This window comes from Eublepharis macularius, chromosome 18 (genome assembly GCF_028583425.1).
Source record: "Eublepharis macularius isolate TG4126 chromosome 18, MPM_Emac_v1.0, whole genome shotgun sequence".
Taxonomy (NCBI): Eukaryota; Metazoa; Chordata; class Lepidosauria; order Squamata; family Eublepharidae; genus Eublepharis; species Eublepharis macularius.
The window spans coordinates 33,291,281-33,307,119 of NC_072807.1; the positions used below are offsets into that span (position 1 = coordinate 33,291,281).

Below are 15,839 nucleotides of genomic sequence, written 5' to 3' on the forward strand. Positions count from 1 at the left end.
TGCTGTTAATCTTTAAAGCCCTCTACCTGAAAGACCCCCAACTCCCTTGCAAGCACACCTGACCATTATGGTCATCTTCCAAGGTCCTGCTTTGGGTGCCCCCAGTTTCTGAGATGAGGCAGGATGCAACCCAGGAGATGGCCTTCTTAGTCATAGCATTGAAACTCAGGAACGCTTTCCCCAGAGAGATTCTCCTGTCCCCTTCCGTTTCCGTCTTCCACCAGTGGGTGAGGACCTTTTTGTACCATCCGTCTTTCCTTCAGTGATCTTTCCTTCCTGCCTGAGGTTTTAATTTCTGCTTTTATGTTTGTGCATTCACATCCTGATCTGGATAGCCTGAGACTAGCCAGATCTCACCAGACCTTGGAAGCTAAGCAGGGTTGACTCTGGTTAGTACTTTGATAGGAGACCACCAAGAAAGTCCAAGGTCGCTATGCAGAGGCAGTTAATAGCGAACCACCTCTGTTCATTTCTTGGCATCACTATAAGTCAGTTGTCCCTTGACAACACTTTACAAAAAGTGTATTTTAGCTTTGATGTCAGTTGTTTGAATGGTGGTCTTTGGTTTTCATGGTTATTGAGACACATTTTTATTATGTATGTTTTTAATCTCTTAGCCGCCGCAGTGGCCCTAATGCAAGCAGAAAGACAGGGAATCAATTTTGTGTGAATTTTGCAGGAGAGGCCTGTGCACAGGATACTGAATTCTTGCTATCTTCTACCCACAGGTCTTTCCTTCAAAGTCCAGGTGGATTTTCAGTTCTGTCATAACATTGCCCAAATGTATACCTCTCTGAGAATTTGTTCTCAAATCCATTGCGGTGGAGGAAAATGTCATGTTGGAAGAAGCCCCTGTGTTGGATACCGGTCTGCTCCGAGATGGATTTTTGCTCTGATGTTTGTGGAGTGATTCATATTAAGAAGTGAGGTCACCGCTATTTTTAGAGCAGAAAATTCTCCCGTTCCCCAAAGGCCATGTTGAATCGCTCGCACTAAACCAGAAAGAGCTTCTCAGCAAATGGCTACAGAGCTGGTCTCTCTTTGTGGGCAGGGTTAAGAGAAGTGTGGGAGGCAACGAGGGATGGGATGCCGCCGCCACTATTGGAGCCTGACCACATGGCACACCTTCCTTTTAAAATCCATTGACCTTGCAGAGGCCATGGCCTTCCATGATCCTAATATGATGGAGGAATAGATCGCCAGAAGGGTTAGCAGCCAGGGAGGCTCCTTTCTGCAGAGTGCCTCTCTCAAATGCTATGCAGTAAAGAGTCCAGTAGCCCCTTTAAGGCTAACCAACTTTATGGTAGCATAAGCTTTCAAGAACCACAGCTCTCTTCATCAGCTGCATCTGACGAAGAGAGCTGTAGTTCTTGAAAGCTTATGCTACAATAAAGTTGGTTAGTCTTAAAGGGGCTACTGGACTCTTTACTATTTTGCAACTACAGACGAACACAGCTAATTCCTCTGGACCTAATGCTACAGGGGCTGAAACCCAAAGCTTGAGAACAGAAGTGGATGCAGCCCTTTGCTGTGAGAGGTGACTATTTTTTGAAACTGCTTTTTAATGTCACTCATTTTTCCTAGTCCCCACCATGTCATTTGAATGATGAAATCAGCCCAGTCAAATGTGGGCCTTTCAATCCATAGGGGAAAACTTTGAAACATAAAATAGGATAGGGGGAACTTCCTTGTTCAGTTGCAATCTACCTGCAAATATCAGCCACGGGAGATAACAGGGAGGCTTTGGCCCCCGTCACCCCCACCTTTGTGGAAAACAGAACACTGGAGAAGAACACTTGACCCAACAGGCCTCTTCTAATGCTCTTATTTACAGAGGATGTTCTTGAAGGGCAGAGTATGACAGAAAGGGTGAGGTAGCTTTGTACTGTTGTTTTCTTTTTAAAAGGCTACATGAGGGTTTGTGTGTGTGTGCAAGCACATTTTAAAATATCCCCAACCGTTCGAAGTGTGAGATGTGTGTGTGTGTGTGTGTGTGTGTCTTAGTTGTCATGGATACCGTCCAATTGGTGCCCACAACAAGCAGATCAAAACATTCATGCACAGCAGTGCTGGTGAAGATTTGACAGGTTTGTGGCTTGGGCTTTTCCAAGGTTCAGCCAGCATCACTACAGATACCAGCAAAGCCCTTTTGACCTAGAGCGGGATGCCTCGTGCACCATGATGGACTAATGATTTACAGCCTGGATCCCTCCAAACTTTGGTTCTGGTCCTTTTATATTGTAGCTGGAAGACCTCTTGCCACAATTCTAAATGATTCTGTTGAGATTGGGCATGACGTATATCGAACACATGAAATTGCTTTATATTAATCTTGTTCACACTGCGCAGTGAATGCACGTACAATCTGCGAACACCGTACACTTGATTTTTCTTTGTATGCACATTGAATTATTCTCATATTACATGTACAACTGAATGGGTGATACAAATCCCATATTTATCCAGGCACTGGTTTCAGTTGTAAAATTAACATACACTTGCTGTTCCTTACAAACTACTCTGTGTGTGTGTGCGCACGCACATGAATGAGTCAGGCCATTGGGCTACAGAGGTCTGTGATGGGCAGCAGCTCTCCAAGACCTCAGGCTCAGGTCTCTGAAAGCCAGTTTGGTGTAGTGGTTACGAGCGGCAGGACTCTAATCTGGAGAGCCAGGTTTGATTCCCCACTCCTCCACTTGAAGTCAGTTCAGTGACCTTGGGTCAGTCACTTAAGAGTGGCAGGACTCTAATCTGGAGAGCCAGGTTTGATTCCCCACTCCTCCGCTTGAAGCCAGTTCAGTGACCTTGGGTCAGTCACTTAAGAGTGGCAGGACTCTAATCTGGAGAGCCAGGTTTGATTCCCCACTCCTCCCCTTGAAGCCAGCTGGGTGACCTTGGGTCAGTCACAGCTCTCTCAGAGCTCTCTCAGCCCCACCCACCTCACAGGGCGATTGTTGTGGGGATAATAATAACATACTTTGTAAACTGCTCTGAGTGGGCATTAAGTTGTCCTGAAGGGTGTCATATAAATCGAATGTTATTATTATTGTTATTATTATTTCCTATCACCTGCTTCCTGATCTTTTTAAATGCCAATGCCAGAGATTGAACTTGGTACTTTCTGCATGCAAATCAGGTGCTCAATCAGATGTGGACACCCGGGCCCATCAGGATCTTCTATCATTTCGGCGGGCCTGCAAGACGGAGATGTTCCACCAGGCGTATGGTTGAGGCCAGCATGAGACCCTCGCTGAGCCTCCCACCAGCTTCCCACTAAGTGTGGGGTTATACAGTGTCCACCGGCCGGCTGCCCAACATATGGGTACAGCATGGGGCTATGTAGTGCCCATTCGTTGCTGACCCACATATGGGTTGCAGTACATTATCTGTCCGCTTCCCTCCTCCTGTATGTTGATGGGCAGAAATCCGAAATTGTCCCCATCTTGGGACAGTTGTTATCTGTTTGTTGATTTTGTGATGAACTGTTGTTTTATTAATCGTTTTAATATTTGTATTATATTTTTATAACTGCTGTACCTCGCCCTGAGCCCGCTTGTGGGAAGGGCAGGTTAGAAATGTAATAAATAATAATAAAATAATAAATAATCCACCGCTGAGCTGTGGCCGTAGATCACTGCAGGTGTTTTTATGGGAGAGAGAAAGGAGACACATAAAGAGAAAAAGTCTGTGCAATAGAACGACGTCTTTCTTTTTCAAAGGGAAAGACAGGACAACGGAATGCATAGAGAACTCTTGGAATTTATTCCCCCAGTCTCAACAGTACCATGGAATAAGGGGTGTCATAGAAGGTATGGGAACACTGCATAGTCACAGTACAACATACAAACCAACTGCCACATTCATTACACATGGGTGGATGTACCCTTTCTCCTGTTGTTGTAAGCAAGGACGATGGGGGGGGGGGGTCCCACAGTGTCACGTGATCAAAAGAATTCCAACATATGGCACTTGCAGGGGGCTAATGGGCCCCTGACCCATTTGGCTTCTGTTCCTGTCTTGCAGTGTGGGCTCGAGCAGGCCAGTTGGAGGGTGCCGCCTGCCTCGGTTTTCCCCACCTGCAAAATGGGGAGAGCGTAACAACCTTTTCTTCCATAAAACATATGAGCTGCAAGTGGCAGGAAGTGCAACGTTAGAACTGACGTTTCTCCATATTGCTGTGTGGAGGGATGGAGTTGATCTCCCCCTCCCACTTTAACAACTTGGAAGACAAAAAGGAGATTTGGTTGTCACTTCAACTGGTGATAGATTTCATTCTTTTTGCAGCAGGGGCACAAATGGCTTGCTTCCCAAAGAACAAATTGATGGAGAATGATCTGGGAGGGCCCTGATTTAAATCATACGTTCACCACAACCTCACTAGATGATCTTCGGGAAGTCTCACACAGCCATCTGTCTACAATAACGGAGAATAATAATAATTGCCTCCCTTGCAAGACTGTTGTAAGAATTATCATAAAACACACAAATCACTTTGAACATTAAAAGTGTTGTATGTATCTAAAGAGTTCTTAAATGAACTTCCATTCCCCTGGTGAAAGTCAAGCAGTTAATCCGTCCCATATACAACCAGGTCTGTCACCTTGGGGTACCCCATGCTTCCCTTTGTGATGACCACGTAAAAGAGGTCTTTTTTGTACACAGGGCTTGATGCATGGGGCTTTGGGGTGGGGAGGACAATATTCTTTCTCTAACCTGAGACTGGCAAACACAGCTCATGTTCACAGACGGGGAAAGGGACACGTAAAACATCGTTTGACTCGGGCTCGAGAAAAGGGAAAATGTCTCTAGTAGGTAAGGAAGACGAACTCAACGGGTGCCTGCCAGATCGTTCCCATAAACTGTTGTCGCCTTCTCACTCCCGCCAGACCACCGATGGCTCGCACCCCTCCCCATAATGCAATAGGTTTACGGTTGGAGGGGGTTCAATCCTATGGACAAGGTACCGCTGGATCACATCACAATGCACTTCTCTGCGGATTGCTTCAGGTCATCTAGCGTGGCCTGGGCCTTGCCCTTCAGGGAATCCAGGTCCAAGTTCTGGATATTGGTCAGCTGTCCGATAACAGAGTCCCTTTCCTCCTCTTCTTCATTATCCTGCTCGATCATCTTGGCCAGCTCTTTGGGGAGTTCCACGTCACCCCCCACCACTTGGATCTGATTGTCGTCGGTTTCATTCTAAAGGGAGTGGCGTCATTAGAAGGGGAAGAGAAGCAGAAGTTAAGGTCAAGCCTTTGGGGACCCCCGAACAAGGAAAAAGCAGAGCTGTCAAAAGGGCAGTTTGGTGTAGTGGTTAAAAGAGGTGGGACTCTAACCTGGGGAGCCGGGTTTGATTCCCCACTCCTCCGCTTTAAGCCAGCTAGGTGACCTTGGATCAGTCACAGCTCTTCCAAAACACTCTCAGCCCCACCCACTTCACGGGGTGATTGTTGCGAGGATAATAATAACACACTTTGTAAACCGCTTTGAGCGGGTGTTAAGTTGTTCTGAAGGGCGGTGTATAAATTGAATGTTGTTGTTGTTGTTATTATTATAACCTTTCCTCAATCGGTTAGACCTGATGATTAAAAAATCTTTTGATCTGCTTAAACCTTAAGCGTTTTTAAAAGATCTATGATTCCATTCGGGTTTCGGGGTCCTTATTACAGCGTTACGAGGAATACTGCTCCATACTCTGCCATTTAAAGACACAAGGCCCATGAAACAGCAGGATTTGAATCCAGTTAGCCCCTTAAAGAGCCACAAGATTTTCAGGGTATGAACTTTTAAGAGTCAAAGCTGTTTCATCCGATACCTGTGGAGGAGTATGGAGTTTTGCCACATTCCTCTCCATTCTGGAAACCCCTTCTGACTCCCAGGAAGGCTGTGGGACCCACACACAGGGAACCTATGGTTTGAAGCGCTCAAATGACTTGAAGAAAAGGGAATGAAATTACTGGTGCCTGCTGGAGGCGTACAACTACTTTGGGAACAGCTAGAGCAACCTTGCCTGGGTGAATTTTGTCCTCCCTTTCTACAGATAACCAACAAAAGGAAGGAAGGAAGTATGCCAAGGAGTGACTCAGTACAATATTATTGTCTGTACCACACTACAATTATCAATATATCTACATTGAGTTTTCAATTATCTACAGCAGTTCAATACACATGCATGGAGAGAGAATTAATTCCAATATAGTAGAGTTCTCTCAAAATTTTGCTTATGACGCCCGAAGGTACACAGTTCCAAAAAGGTCCAGAATATAGCTGGTTGGTAACATATGGCAGCTGATTTCAGCATCTGATATTGACTGATAGTTGATTCTCTACATGAATTTCGCCTGACGAAGTAGATAATTGTGGCCTGACGAAGGACCATTTCTGAAACGAGCCGAAAGGAATGAGACCGGTGTAGCTCGTTGCCACCTGTTTTGCCACCTGGTTTTTGCAACCTTGCAACTTTTGGATGTTACCAATGTGTGGTACAGACAATAATATTGTACTGAGTCACTCCTTGGCATACTTCCTTCCTTCCTTTTGTTGGTTATCAGTAACTCGAGGAAGTATATTCTCCCTCCTTACCGTCCCCCCTCCCTTTCTACAGGCCAACTTTATTCTGGAAGGCATACATAGTGGAGTAGGGTAAGTTTTGTTCTATTTTCTTGGCTCTGTCGTGTCGAGTTTCTGTGGCTGTGTACATTTTTAACTTTTGGCAGCTCTGCACTGCCGCTGTTTTGATTGTTATCTTCATCTGCTGTTTGCAATGTTTGGATTTATTTTTTTTCCCCCAATCGTATAAATGGCTACAAGTGCTAGATGGTGTGGAAGGGCTATAAATATCCCTAAACAAATGCTTACATATATGACAGATGGCAAGCTCCATCTTAGAGAGGTATTTCCCCTTCAGACTCACAAAGGGGGGTGGGGGAATCGTCTCTTCTAAGCTGGCGGCGGCTGCACAAGATGCAGGTATTATCTTTGTTTCAAAAAGAAAAGGGAAGATGTTCTTCTTATCATTTGTTCATAAACAAACGTATGCCAATGTCATCACTCGATCTCTCCATTGATGGATGGGAGAAAGACGGGCTTCTGGATTTCTTAAATAAATAAATACGATGGTAGCAAAGACATTTGGCAGCACCTTAACGAATGCAGTTCTGAATTTTTATGAAACGTTCCATATTGCTATGCTGGGAAGCAAATCCTCGTCTTCAGCAGAGATTTCGGTTCAGCGCACAGCATGACAGACCTTGACAAGAACTTCTCTCCCTCTCGTTTGCATGTCTGCTTTCTCAACGTCACCAAGTGCCACCTGTCTACAGGCCAATATTTCAATTTTTGCACCTTGTCTGAGATGCCGATGCAACGTAGGCTGAAATGCTAGAATAGTTTCCCACCCCTCTTTTGCTATTTCACAGAGATAAAACATTTAGGAGGCTCATACCCAGACCACACCACCACCGTATGATTCAGTTATGCTTCCTGATGTATGGAGATCTATGGTAATAAAAGGCACCTATTCCCTTTTAGGGCTGCGATTTCTTAGAATGAGGTACATCCTTTGAAAATAAGGCCCCTTTCAAATAGTTTGATCTCTGTTGTAGGAAGCAGAATTAATGAATTAAAAGTGGGTGGATCTGGGAGTACTTAGGGTTACCTCCACCAATTCAGTTCGTTAAAGAGAGAACTGATGTTCATCAGGGGGGCTGTACTAGGCTACAAAATCTTTTGGCTAAATGGAACCTTCATGTTCTGAAGCAGTATACCTCCGAATACCCATTGCTGGGGTAACAACTAGAGTAAGGATGCTTGGGTTTCCTTGCTCTGCTAGTAGGCCTTCCTAGAGCAGCTATTTTCACATGTCTTTACACCACGCAAAACTCATGGAACGAGCATGTCTTCATGGGGCAATTTCTGACTCACCCCATCATGATTCGTTTTCGTAGCACGATGATGTCAGAAATCGCGCCATGAAAGATGCCTTCATTCCATGAGTTTTGTGCAATGTAAAGACATGTGAAAACCGCCACCATCTGGTTGTGCACTGTGAGAAGCAAGATGGTGGACCACTGGTGTGATCCTGCCGGGTTCTTTTTTTCTGTTCTGGAGCCTGAGAGTGGGGCAGGTTAAAAGCCGTTCCCAAAGGACAATGCCCTGCACAAGCTTTTAGTAAATAGCTCCCGGGACCTGGAGGTGGTCCAATACACTCTTGATATCCTCTTTATTTCGTTTTTAGCCCACTCTTCCTCCAAAGGAGCTCAGGACAGCATAAATGCATACTCCCTCCCCATTTTATTCGTTGAAATTGGTTGGTCCAGGGTGGGGATTTGAACTCTAGTCCAGCCCTCTAACCCCACAGCGCCTGGCTCAGCACAGAGAAACAGAAGCCTCCACTTTCATTCCCTGTTCCGGGGCATCCCTGCAATTGCTACAGGAGTGCCCTAGGGTGAGTGACTTTTGCTTGTGGGTTTTATTCTATGACTCGCTGTCTTTTAAAGCAGTTTTTTTTAATGGTTCTCTTTTCACTTGGGGACTGTTTTGTGAACATCATTTTAGCAGCCGAATGCTGTTTTTTATTGTTTTTGTTTTAATGTGCTTGGCTTGTTTGATGATTGATTATCTTACAGTAAAGAGCCCAGTAGCACCTTTAAGACTAACCAACCTTTATTGTAGCATAAGCTTTCGAGAACCACAGCTCTCTTCGTCAGATGCAAGTGATGTTTGTTAAAAAGGATTTTATTGTGCTGGATCTATTAGAAAAACCCCTTTTGTATAACAGAATTTCAAAATTGCACCTATTGAACTTAAGACTGTGGATTTAGTTATTGCTAAGGGGGCTCCCCAGGATAGGTTAGAGCATTTTAATCATTGTATATATGACAAATCGCTGATACTTGGATACATGATTCACTTATTTACGTCAGATGGGTTTATGTGTTTGGATTGTGACGGCCTTTGGCCACAAACAATAAACTCTACTCACTCACTTATTGTGTGGTTTTTACTCGATGAGTTGCCTCAAGCTGCTTCACATCAACTAAATAAGTAAATGAGGAATTGGACCTGTAAACCTCAGATCAAGGCAGATGTCTTCCTTGGACCACAGGATTTTCTCCCTCTCCGTTCTGGCGACACCCTTCTGGTACACAACTCCCGTTTTAGCCAAAAAGGATGCAATCCTCATTTTATAACATGAAAACTCACATGAACACACATGAAGCTGCCTTATCGGTCCATTAACGTCAGTATTGTCTACTCGGACTGGCAGCAGCTCTCCAGGGTCTCGGGTTCGAGGTCTTTCACATCACTTACTACCTGATCGATAACTGGAGATGCCAAGTATTGGACCTGAGGCCTTCTGCATGCCAACGAGATGCCCTCCCGCTGCGCCAACACTACCTCCCTTCATTATTTTGTACTATAGCTGTCACTTACCCCTCCTCCTAACTCTAGTACCTAGGACTACTCCTACTGAAATCCAGCAAGGCCCCTTAATCCCGTTCTTGCTGCAGAGGCCTGAAGACGTACCTTGGGCAGCCTGTATTTGTCTCGGAAGTGGCTCCGCAGCGTCGCCCGCTCCGCTTTGCGCTGGGCAAACTGGGCATCCCTTTCCATTCTGCAAAGAACATGGGGGGGGGAATTGCCATTTATTAGTGAGCCAGGCAAGGGCTGCCCTCACCCAGGGGGTGGCTATGAGGGCAGGGGAAGCCTGCCGTTCCGATGTAGGTCATAAATTCTTTCATTCTTGGTTCATTTGTTTGGAATACTGGCCGGCTTCCATCCTGCACAGGGGTTCTGATTACAATGCAGTCCTTAACAGAGTTATGCCTTCAAAGTCCTTTGACTTCAGTGGGCTTTTAGAAGGGTGTAAGTCTACTTAGGATGGTCCCGAAGCTTGCTCTTCCACACGAAACATGCACTTATGTAAAGTGTGTGGACGATACCTCCTTGTGTACAATTCCTTCTGTAATCTTATGCAGCTTCCTCCTCTAGAGATCTTCACTCTCCAGTACCAGACACATTAGATTTATTCCTTCTCTCTGCTCTGTGAAATCTAGAACAAACCGTGCCCAGAGGTTCCCGAGCCACAATGGCTAATGTACTCTGGAATGTCCAGTTCTCAAAACCAAACATTGGAGGTGAGAAAAAAAACCCATATTTAAACAACAAGCAACTGCGTAAAAGAGCAAGAGTCCAGTAGCACCTGTAAGACTAACAACATTTGTGGTAGGGTATAAGCTTTTGTGAGTCACACAGCTCACTTCTTCAGAGAGTATGCGTGACTCACGAAAGCTCCTACCCTCGCACAAATTTTTTTAGTCTTACAGGTGCTCAGGGTTTTTTTTCTGGGAAAAGAGGTGGCAGAACTCTCAAGAGGAAAATTAGGAAGAAACACATGGGATTCTTTGAAATCATTATTTTCAAGCACTATTGCCGAGTATTTTCAAGAGGTGCCAGAACTCCATTCCCTCACGTTCCCCCTGCAAAAAGCCCTGCAGGTGCTACTGGACTCTTGCTCTTTTCTACTGCTACAGACAGACAAACACGGCTACCATCTTGAAACAACTGTGTGTTATAAGTAACTAGTCCACATTCAGTAATTAATTCTGGTTATAGAGCCACCAGCTCTTCCTTTAACCTTACAGCAAGGCATTGGATTATTTCAGGCATTTGTTTACACACTTCACTTCTTTCCCCCTAAGAATCACAATCCATTCTGTATTACTAACCATTTTCTTCATGTATTTTCTTTTTTTTTCTTCTTGCCGGGTTAGGACAGGTGGGTGGATTACTGTTGTATTATTTACCAGGTAAGAAAAATAGAAAACCAAATAATAGCCATCAGTTTGCAACCAGTTTATGGAGATGCTTCACGAGGTTTTCAAGGCAAGAGATGAGTAAAGTGGTCTGCCATTATCTTACTCTGCATAGCAGCTCTGATCTTCCTTCAGGGTCTCCCATCCAACTACTAACCGTGGCCAATCCTGCTTTGCTTCCAAGCTCTGAAGAGCTCAGGCAAATCAGCGCTATTCATGCTGCTAAAAAAAAATATACAAACCTTAATCATAACAAAAACGTTGCAATCAGCCCCACAATATCTTCCTTCCATAGTCTCAAATACTTGGAAAGAAGAGATCAGCGGCTTGGCGAAGATGGAGAAGTATAGTCAGTTGGGGAATGAAAAAAATATTGGACATTTAACATCTATGGAAAGCAACCCAGAGGCTGGAATATTAGTAATACCCTCTACCAGCTAATTCCAGTATCTTTTTCACATAATACAACTTAAAAAGAATTCACTGCCATAGCATACAGCGATTGCCTCTAGCTTATAAATGGCTTTAAAAGCTGGCAAGAAAATTCATGGCAGATTGGTCTATCCGTCACCATAATAGTTGCACAAACTCTCCATGTTCGGAGACAGAGCACTTCCAAATATTTTTTGTAGGAGAGGTAACAGCAGGGAAGAGTATCATAATTCCCTGCTTTGAGGTTTCCTATCTAGTTGGCCTCTCCGCATAACAGAAGACTGGGGGAGACGGACCTTTGGTGTGTTCCAGCAGGGGGAGTTCTTATGTTCTTTCAACAGCTGCCTTTGTAGAATTTCATTCAAAGCAAGAATGAGCTCCTCAACTGCCCACTTTCATCCAAGCACTTGGATAATTGATTTTCATTTTGAAAAATAGTTGGGGCTCCTACATATCTTACGTTCCAAGCAGTATGGCAAAAACTAATTTGCGGTTCTGGAAACATTTAGTCGCTGCTATTAATTTTCCATTTGTATTGATGGTCCTTAATGGAAGGGGATTATCGATGCCATTCTAAGCAGAGTTTCACCCTTCTAAGACCGCTGACTTCAGTGGACTTCTAAGGGTGTAATTCCTCATAAGTAGACACTAATCAATTTTGTGGACACACTGGTCAAAGAAAGAAGAAATTGAAAGAGGTGATATTCCACCTGTGAGCAGCCAGTTTAGTCCTCTTTGCAAAACCCTGGATACGCTTAAAGATAACTTCCAACCAATTCCATTCTATTTTGTGTTCACGAGATCACTTTTTAAAAAGTTTACTTCCTTTTTACCCTGCCTTTTCCCCCAGTGGGGACATAAGGCTGCTTACAGCATTTTCCTCGTCTCCCTTTTATCCTTGCAACAATCCTATGAGGTAGGTTAGGCTGAAAGACAATGTGTGACTGGCCCACAATCACTCAGCAAGGCAGATTGGGGATTCGAACCTGGGTCTCCCAGATTTTAGTCTGACACTAACCACTACACCACACTGGCTGAGTAACAAGGTCCATTTGTTGATGAAACATTAAGTCCCAATTGCTTACGCACAAACCTTTTCAGTAACTGGATTTACGAGCTTGTCCACCAGGGTAGTGGAGGGGGAGGCTAGAATCTGAGAATGCCTTCTGATGAGCTAAGGCTTCAGTGACTGTGTCTGTAACAAGATTGCTTTGCAGCACGAGTGTGTGTCATTTAAAATGTTACATTGAAATCTGTGCACTCTTGTTACTGTGGAGTCAGGGAAGAATGCGTGCTGCCCTCTTTTCTACCCATTTGTACTGTGAATTTTCACTTCTTTGGTGATAGTTTTGTTAGATTTAGCATATTTTACAAACATGAACAAATCTAGGAGCAGATGGGCACTGATTTCATTTATATCCCACTCTCCAATGGGAGCTCAAAGCGGCTCCTCTTCTCCATTTTATCCTCTCAACAACAGACCCCCCCCCCCGCCTCACAAGCCATCAATGATTGTCATGACAAGTGGAGATTTGAACTTGGGTCTCTGCAGTTTTTTTACTTTTGTACCCCGTCTTTGTCCCCCATATGGGCACAGAGCGGCTTTCGTCATTCTCTTCTTCTCTGTTTTATCCTCACAACGACCCGGGGAGGTAGGTAAGGCTAAGAGTGTGTACCTGGCCCAAGCTTCCGTAGCCGAGTGAGAATTTGAACGGAGGTTTCCCAAGTTCTAATTCAACATTTTAACCACTGCACCATGATGGTTTATGGAAGAGGAAGTGGAGCTGGTTTGGGAATCTGGTGTAATTAATTACTTCTGTTCTTTTGAGCTGTTCTTTTGAGCTGCACAGATATCTTTTTTTTTTTAATGCAGAATACACATTCCTTTTTGCAAGACAGAAGTTCAATGTAAAGCTGGACACACAATCAGCAAGAAAGTGGTTGTTAAACCATAGCAGAAGTATATGTTACTGCCAGAGAAGTACATGAAGAAGGTGAAGAGGAATATGGCTAAGTACTGGAAGTGTGAATGGAGAGCTAAATAATCTGGGATTTTTTTCCTCTTCCCTCCAAAATCAGGAACTGAAAACTATAAATCTAAACTTCCTGGGGGAAAGCTGTAGAGAGAGAGGTTTTTTATATTATTTTCCTGAGAAAACAATCCCATCTCTTGAAGGCAAAAGCGGATTAAAAGATTAGGGGTTCATTAAAATGCATTACAGGCATTCCCCGCCTTCCACAACAAATGTGAAAGCATTGTGTCTACTTCCTCCCGTTCCCACCCCCCAGCTCCCATTTAGAAAGCAGGACAGGTTCTCTTTAACCAAGTTGGTCCACAAAATGGAAAGCTCAGCTTTCACGGTTTGGATTTTTTATAACCCAGATTCTTAAATCTGCATATATATTTTTTTTAAAAAAGGAAGAATTAAGGTCTGCATCAAACAAAGAAATGGCTTGGAGGGGAGATTTTGTGTTTTTACACAGACAACATAGTAAAGAGTCCAGTAGCACCTTTAAGGCTAAGCAACTTTACTGTAGCATAAGCTTTCGAGAACCACAGCTCTCTTCATCATGCATCTGATGAAGAGACCTATGGTTTTCGAAAGCTTATGCTACAGTAAAGTTGGTTAGTCTTAAAGGTGCTACTGGACTCTACTATTTTGCTGCTACAGACTAACATGGCTAACTCCTCTGGATCGGCACAGACAAAGCTATTTTTAATCTTTTAACATTTGCCCTATTTCTGTTGTAGGCATAGATGAATGGATGTCATCTTAGGAGGGTTTTTTTTAATACTCCAGCTATCTCTTTCTTTTTGATGGGAAAGGGATTTTGCTCTGTGTGGAGTATCAAGTGTATGCTTTTGTATATGCCTCTGTGCTCTGACCTGGATAGCCCAGGCAAGCCTGATCTTGTCAGATCTCAGAAGCGAATATAGCAAAAAGCGGAGAATCACGAAAAGAGATAGCAAAAAGATAAAATAGTCGTGAAAACCTAACAAAATAAAGATTTAGAAAAAACAATGTTTTTTAGTACAAAACAATGATAATGGCAGCCTTCCCCAGGAGCAGCATCCGACATTTGCCTTCGTGGAGTTTGAATGGGAGCTTGTGAGTACTGAAAATTACGTCGGTGAGATAACCATCTTTGAAAAAGACTCGGAAACGGGACCACCCCCACCCCCAAATGGACCGGTCTGCCTGTCAGATGGTCTAATCCAACCTGCATGTGTTGGATACTTGAATTTTGACCCTATGAACTTTTTGAGTAAACTCTAAGGAAATTGATGGACTTTAGAAGTATTAATTGTTCATAGGCGATACCATCATTGTTTTGCACTAGCACTTTATGTATAGATCTGTATATGAGGCCTGTGTGTAATAATATGTATTGAATGGCAATTTGAATTATGAAACAACAGTAAGAATAATTTTGTAATTTTTCTAAATCTTTATTTTGTTATGTTTTCACGACTATTGTATCTTTTTGAGATCTCAGAAGCTAAGCAGGGTTAGCTTTGGATAGTAATTGGATAGGAGACCTCAAGTGAAGACCTGGGTTGCAGAGGCAGGTGATGGCAAACCACCTCTGTTAGTCTCTTGCCTTGAAAACCCTCTGGGGTTGCCGTAAGTCGGCTGCAACTTGACGGCACTTTTCACACATACACACACGCAAGTCTCTCCATGTGTTTTGCAAATGTATATGTCTGTCCTGGTTTCACTGCCTAGCAGGTTTGATGGTTTTGAAAGAGAAAGGGGAGGTGTTAAACAGTGAATCCAGCAAATATCAGCGAATTCCCTCTTTTTTGTCAAGCCCCATGCCCACTTAACTTGGATCCACACTTGTCTCCAGGCATTGAATCGCCACCATGGCTTCATTCTCATCCTGAGATCCTCATGTATAAAAACGTGAACAAGAGCCACGTCCCCCCAAAGGAATGTTGGCTGTGAAATCAAAGCCACGACTCTGGTGGGCAGGCTGTACATTTAAATACATCTTGTTCGACAATGAGTGGAAATTCATCACGTTTTCATCGTGTCTTGAGTCTGCTCAAAAAGCTGCCCCCCCCCAGAAAAAGAGGGCTAAGGGGGGGCCAGAAAACATTTCCTTTCTCCAGTTCGCTTTTCTCATCTGCAAGGGTGCAAGGCCATATCAGGCACAAGCATTGAGCTTTGCAGGAGATATATCCCAAAGAGTCCTAATGTTTCCCTAAAGCAACAGGGCCCCACCCTTCTCAGTACTTACTTTTCTTCCACCAGCTGCTTCTGATATTCTTCATATTCTTCCCTCGTCATTCCGTGGGCTTCCGCTGGGGTCTTCTCGCTTTCTCCTTTCTCTTCTCCTCCAAGTCCCCCCGTTAGGTTCTTCAGTTGTCCCCCCACCACCGACTTCACCATGAAAGCCATGCCTGGGCTGTGTGTTGCAGGGAGAGAGTTTTAATGTGGTGAGAGACCTAGATATGAAGCAGCCACAGGGAGGTTGGCTGGCTTCTCAAAGCTCAGCTGCCAGTCTGGTTCAAATCAGCATCTTCCGTGGTGGAGGCGCCTCCTGCTCGGTTCCCATCGATGCACCGACTTGGCGAGTCGGAAGGGC

General features: G+C 44.2%; 1 protein-coding gene across 1 annotated transcript; it reads right to left on the minus strand.

The window, feature by feature from the left end:
• Nucleotides 1-4,971: 4,971 nt before the first annotated feature.
• CPLX3 (complexin 3) lies at nt 4,972-15,652 on the minus strand. Its single transcript, XM_055003055.1, has 3 exons — nt 15,492-15,652; nt 9,526-9,613; nt 4,972-5,196 (listed from the first exon to the last, which is right to left on the minus strand). Exons 1-3 carry the CDS (start codon nt 15,650-15,652, stop codon nt 4,972-4,974), a joined length of 474 nt encoding a protein of 157 aa, XP_054859030.1.
• Between the last annotated feature and the right edge of the window lie 187 nt (nt 15,653-15,839).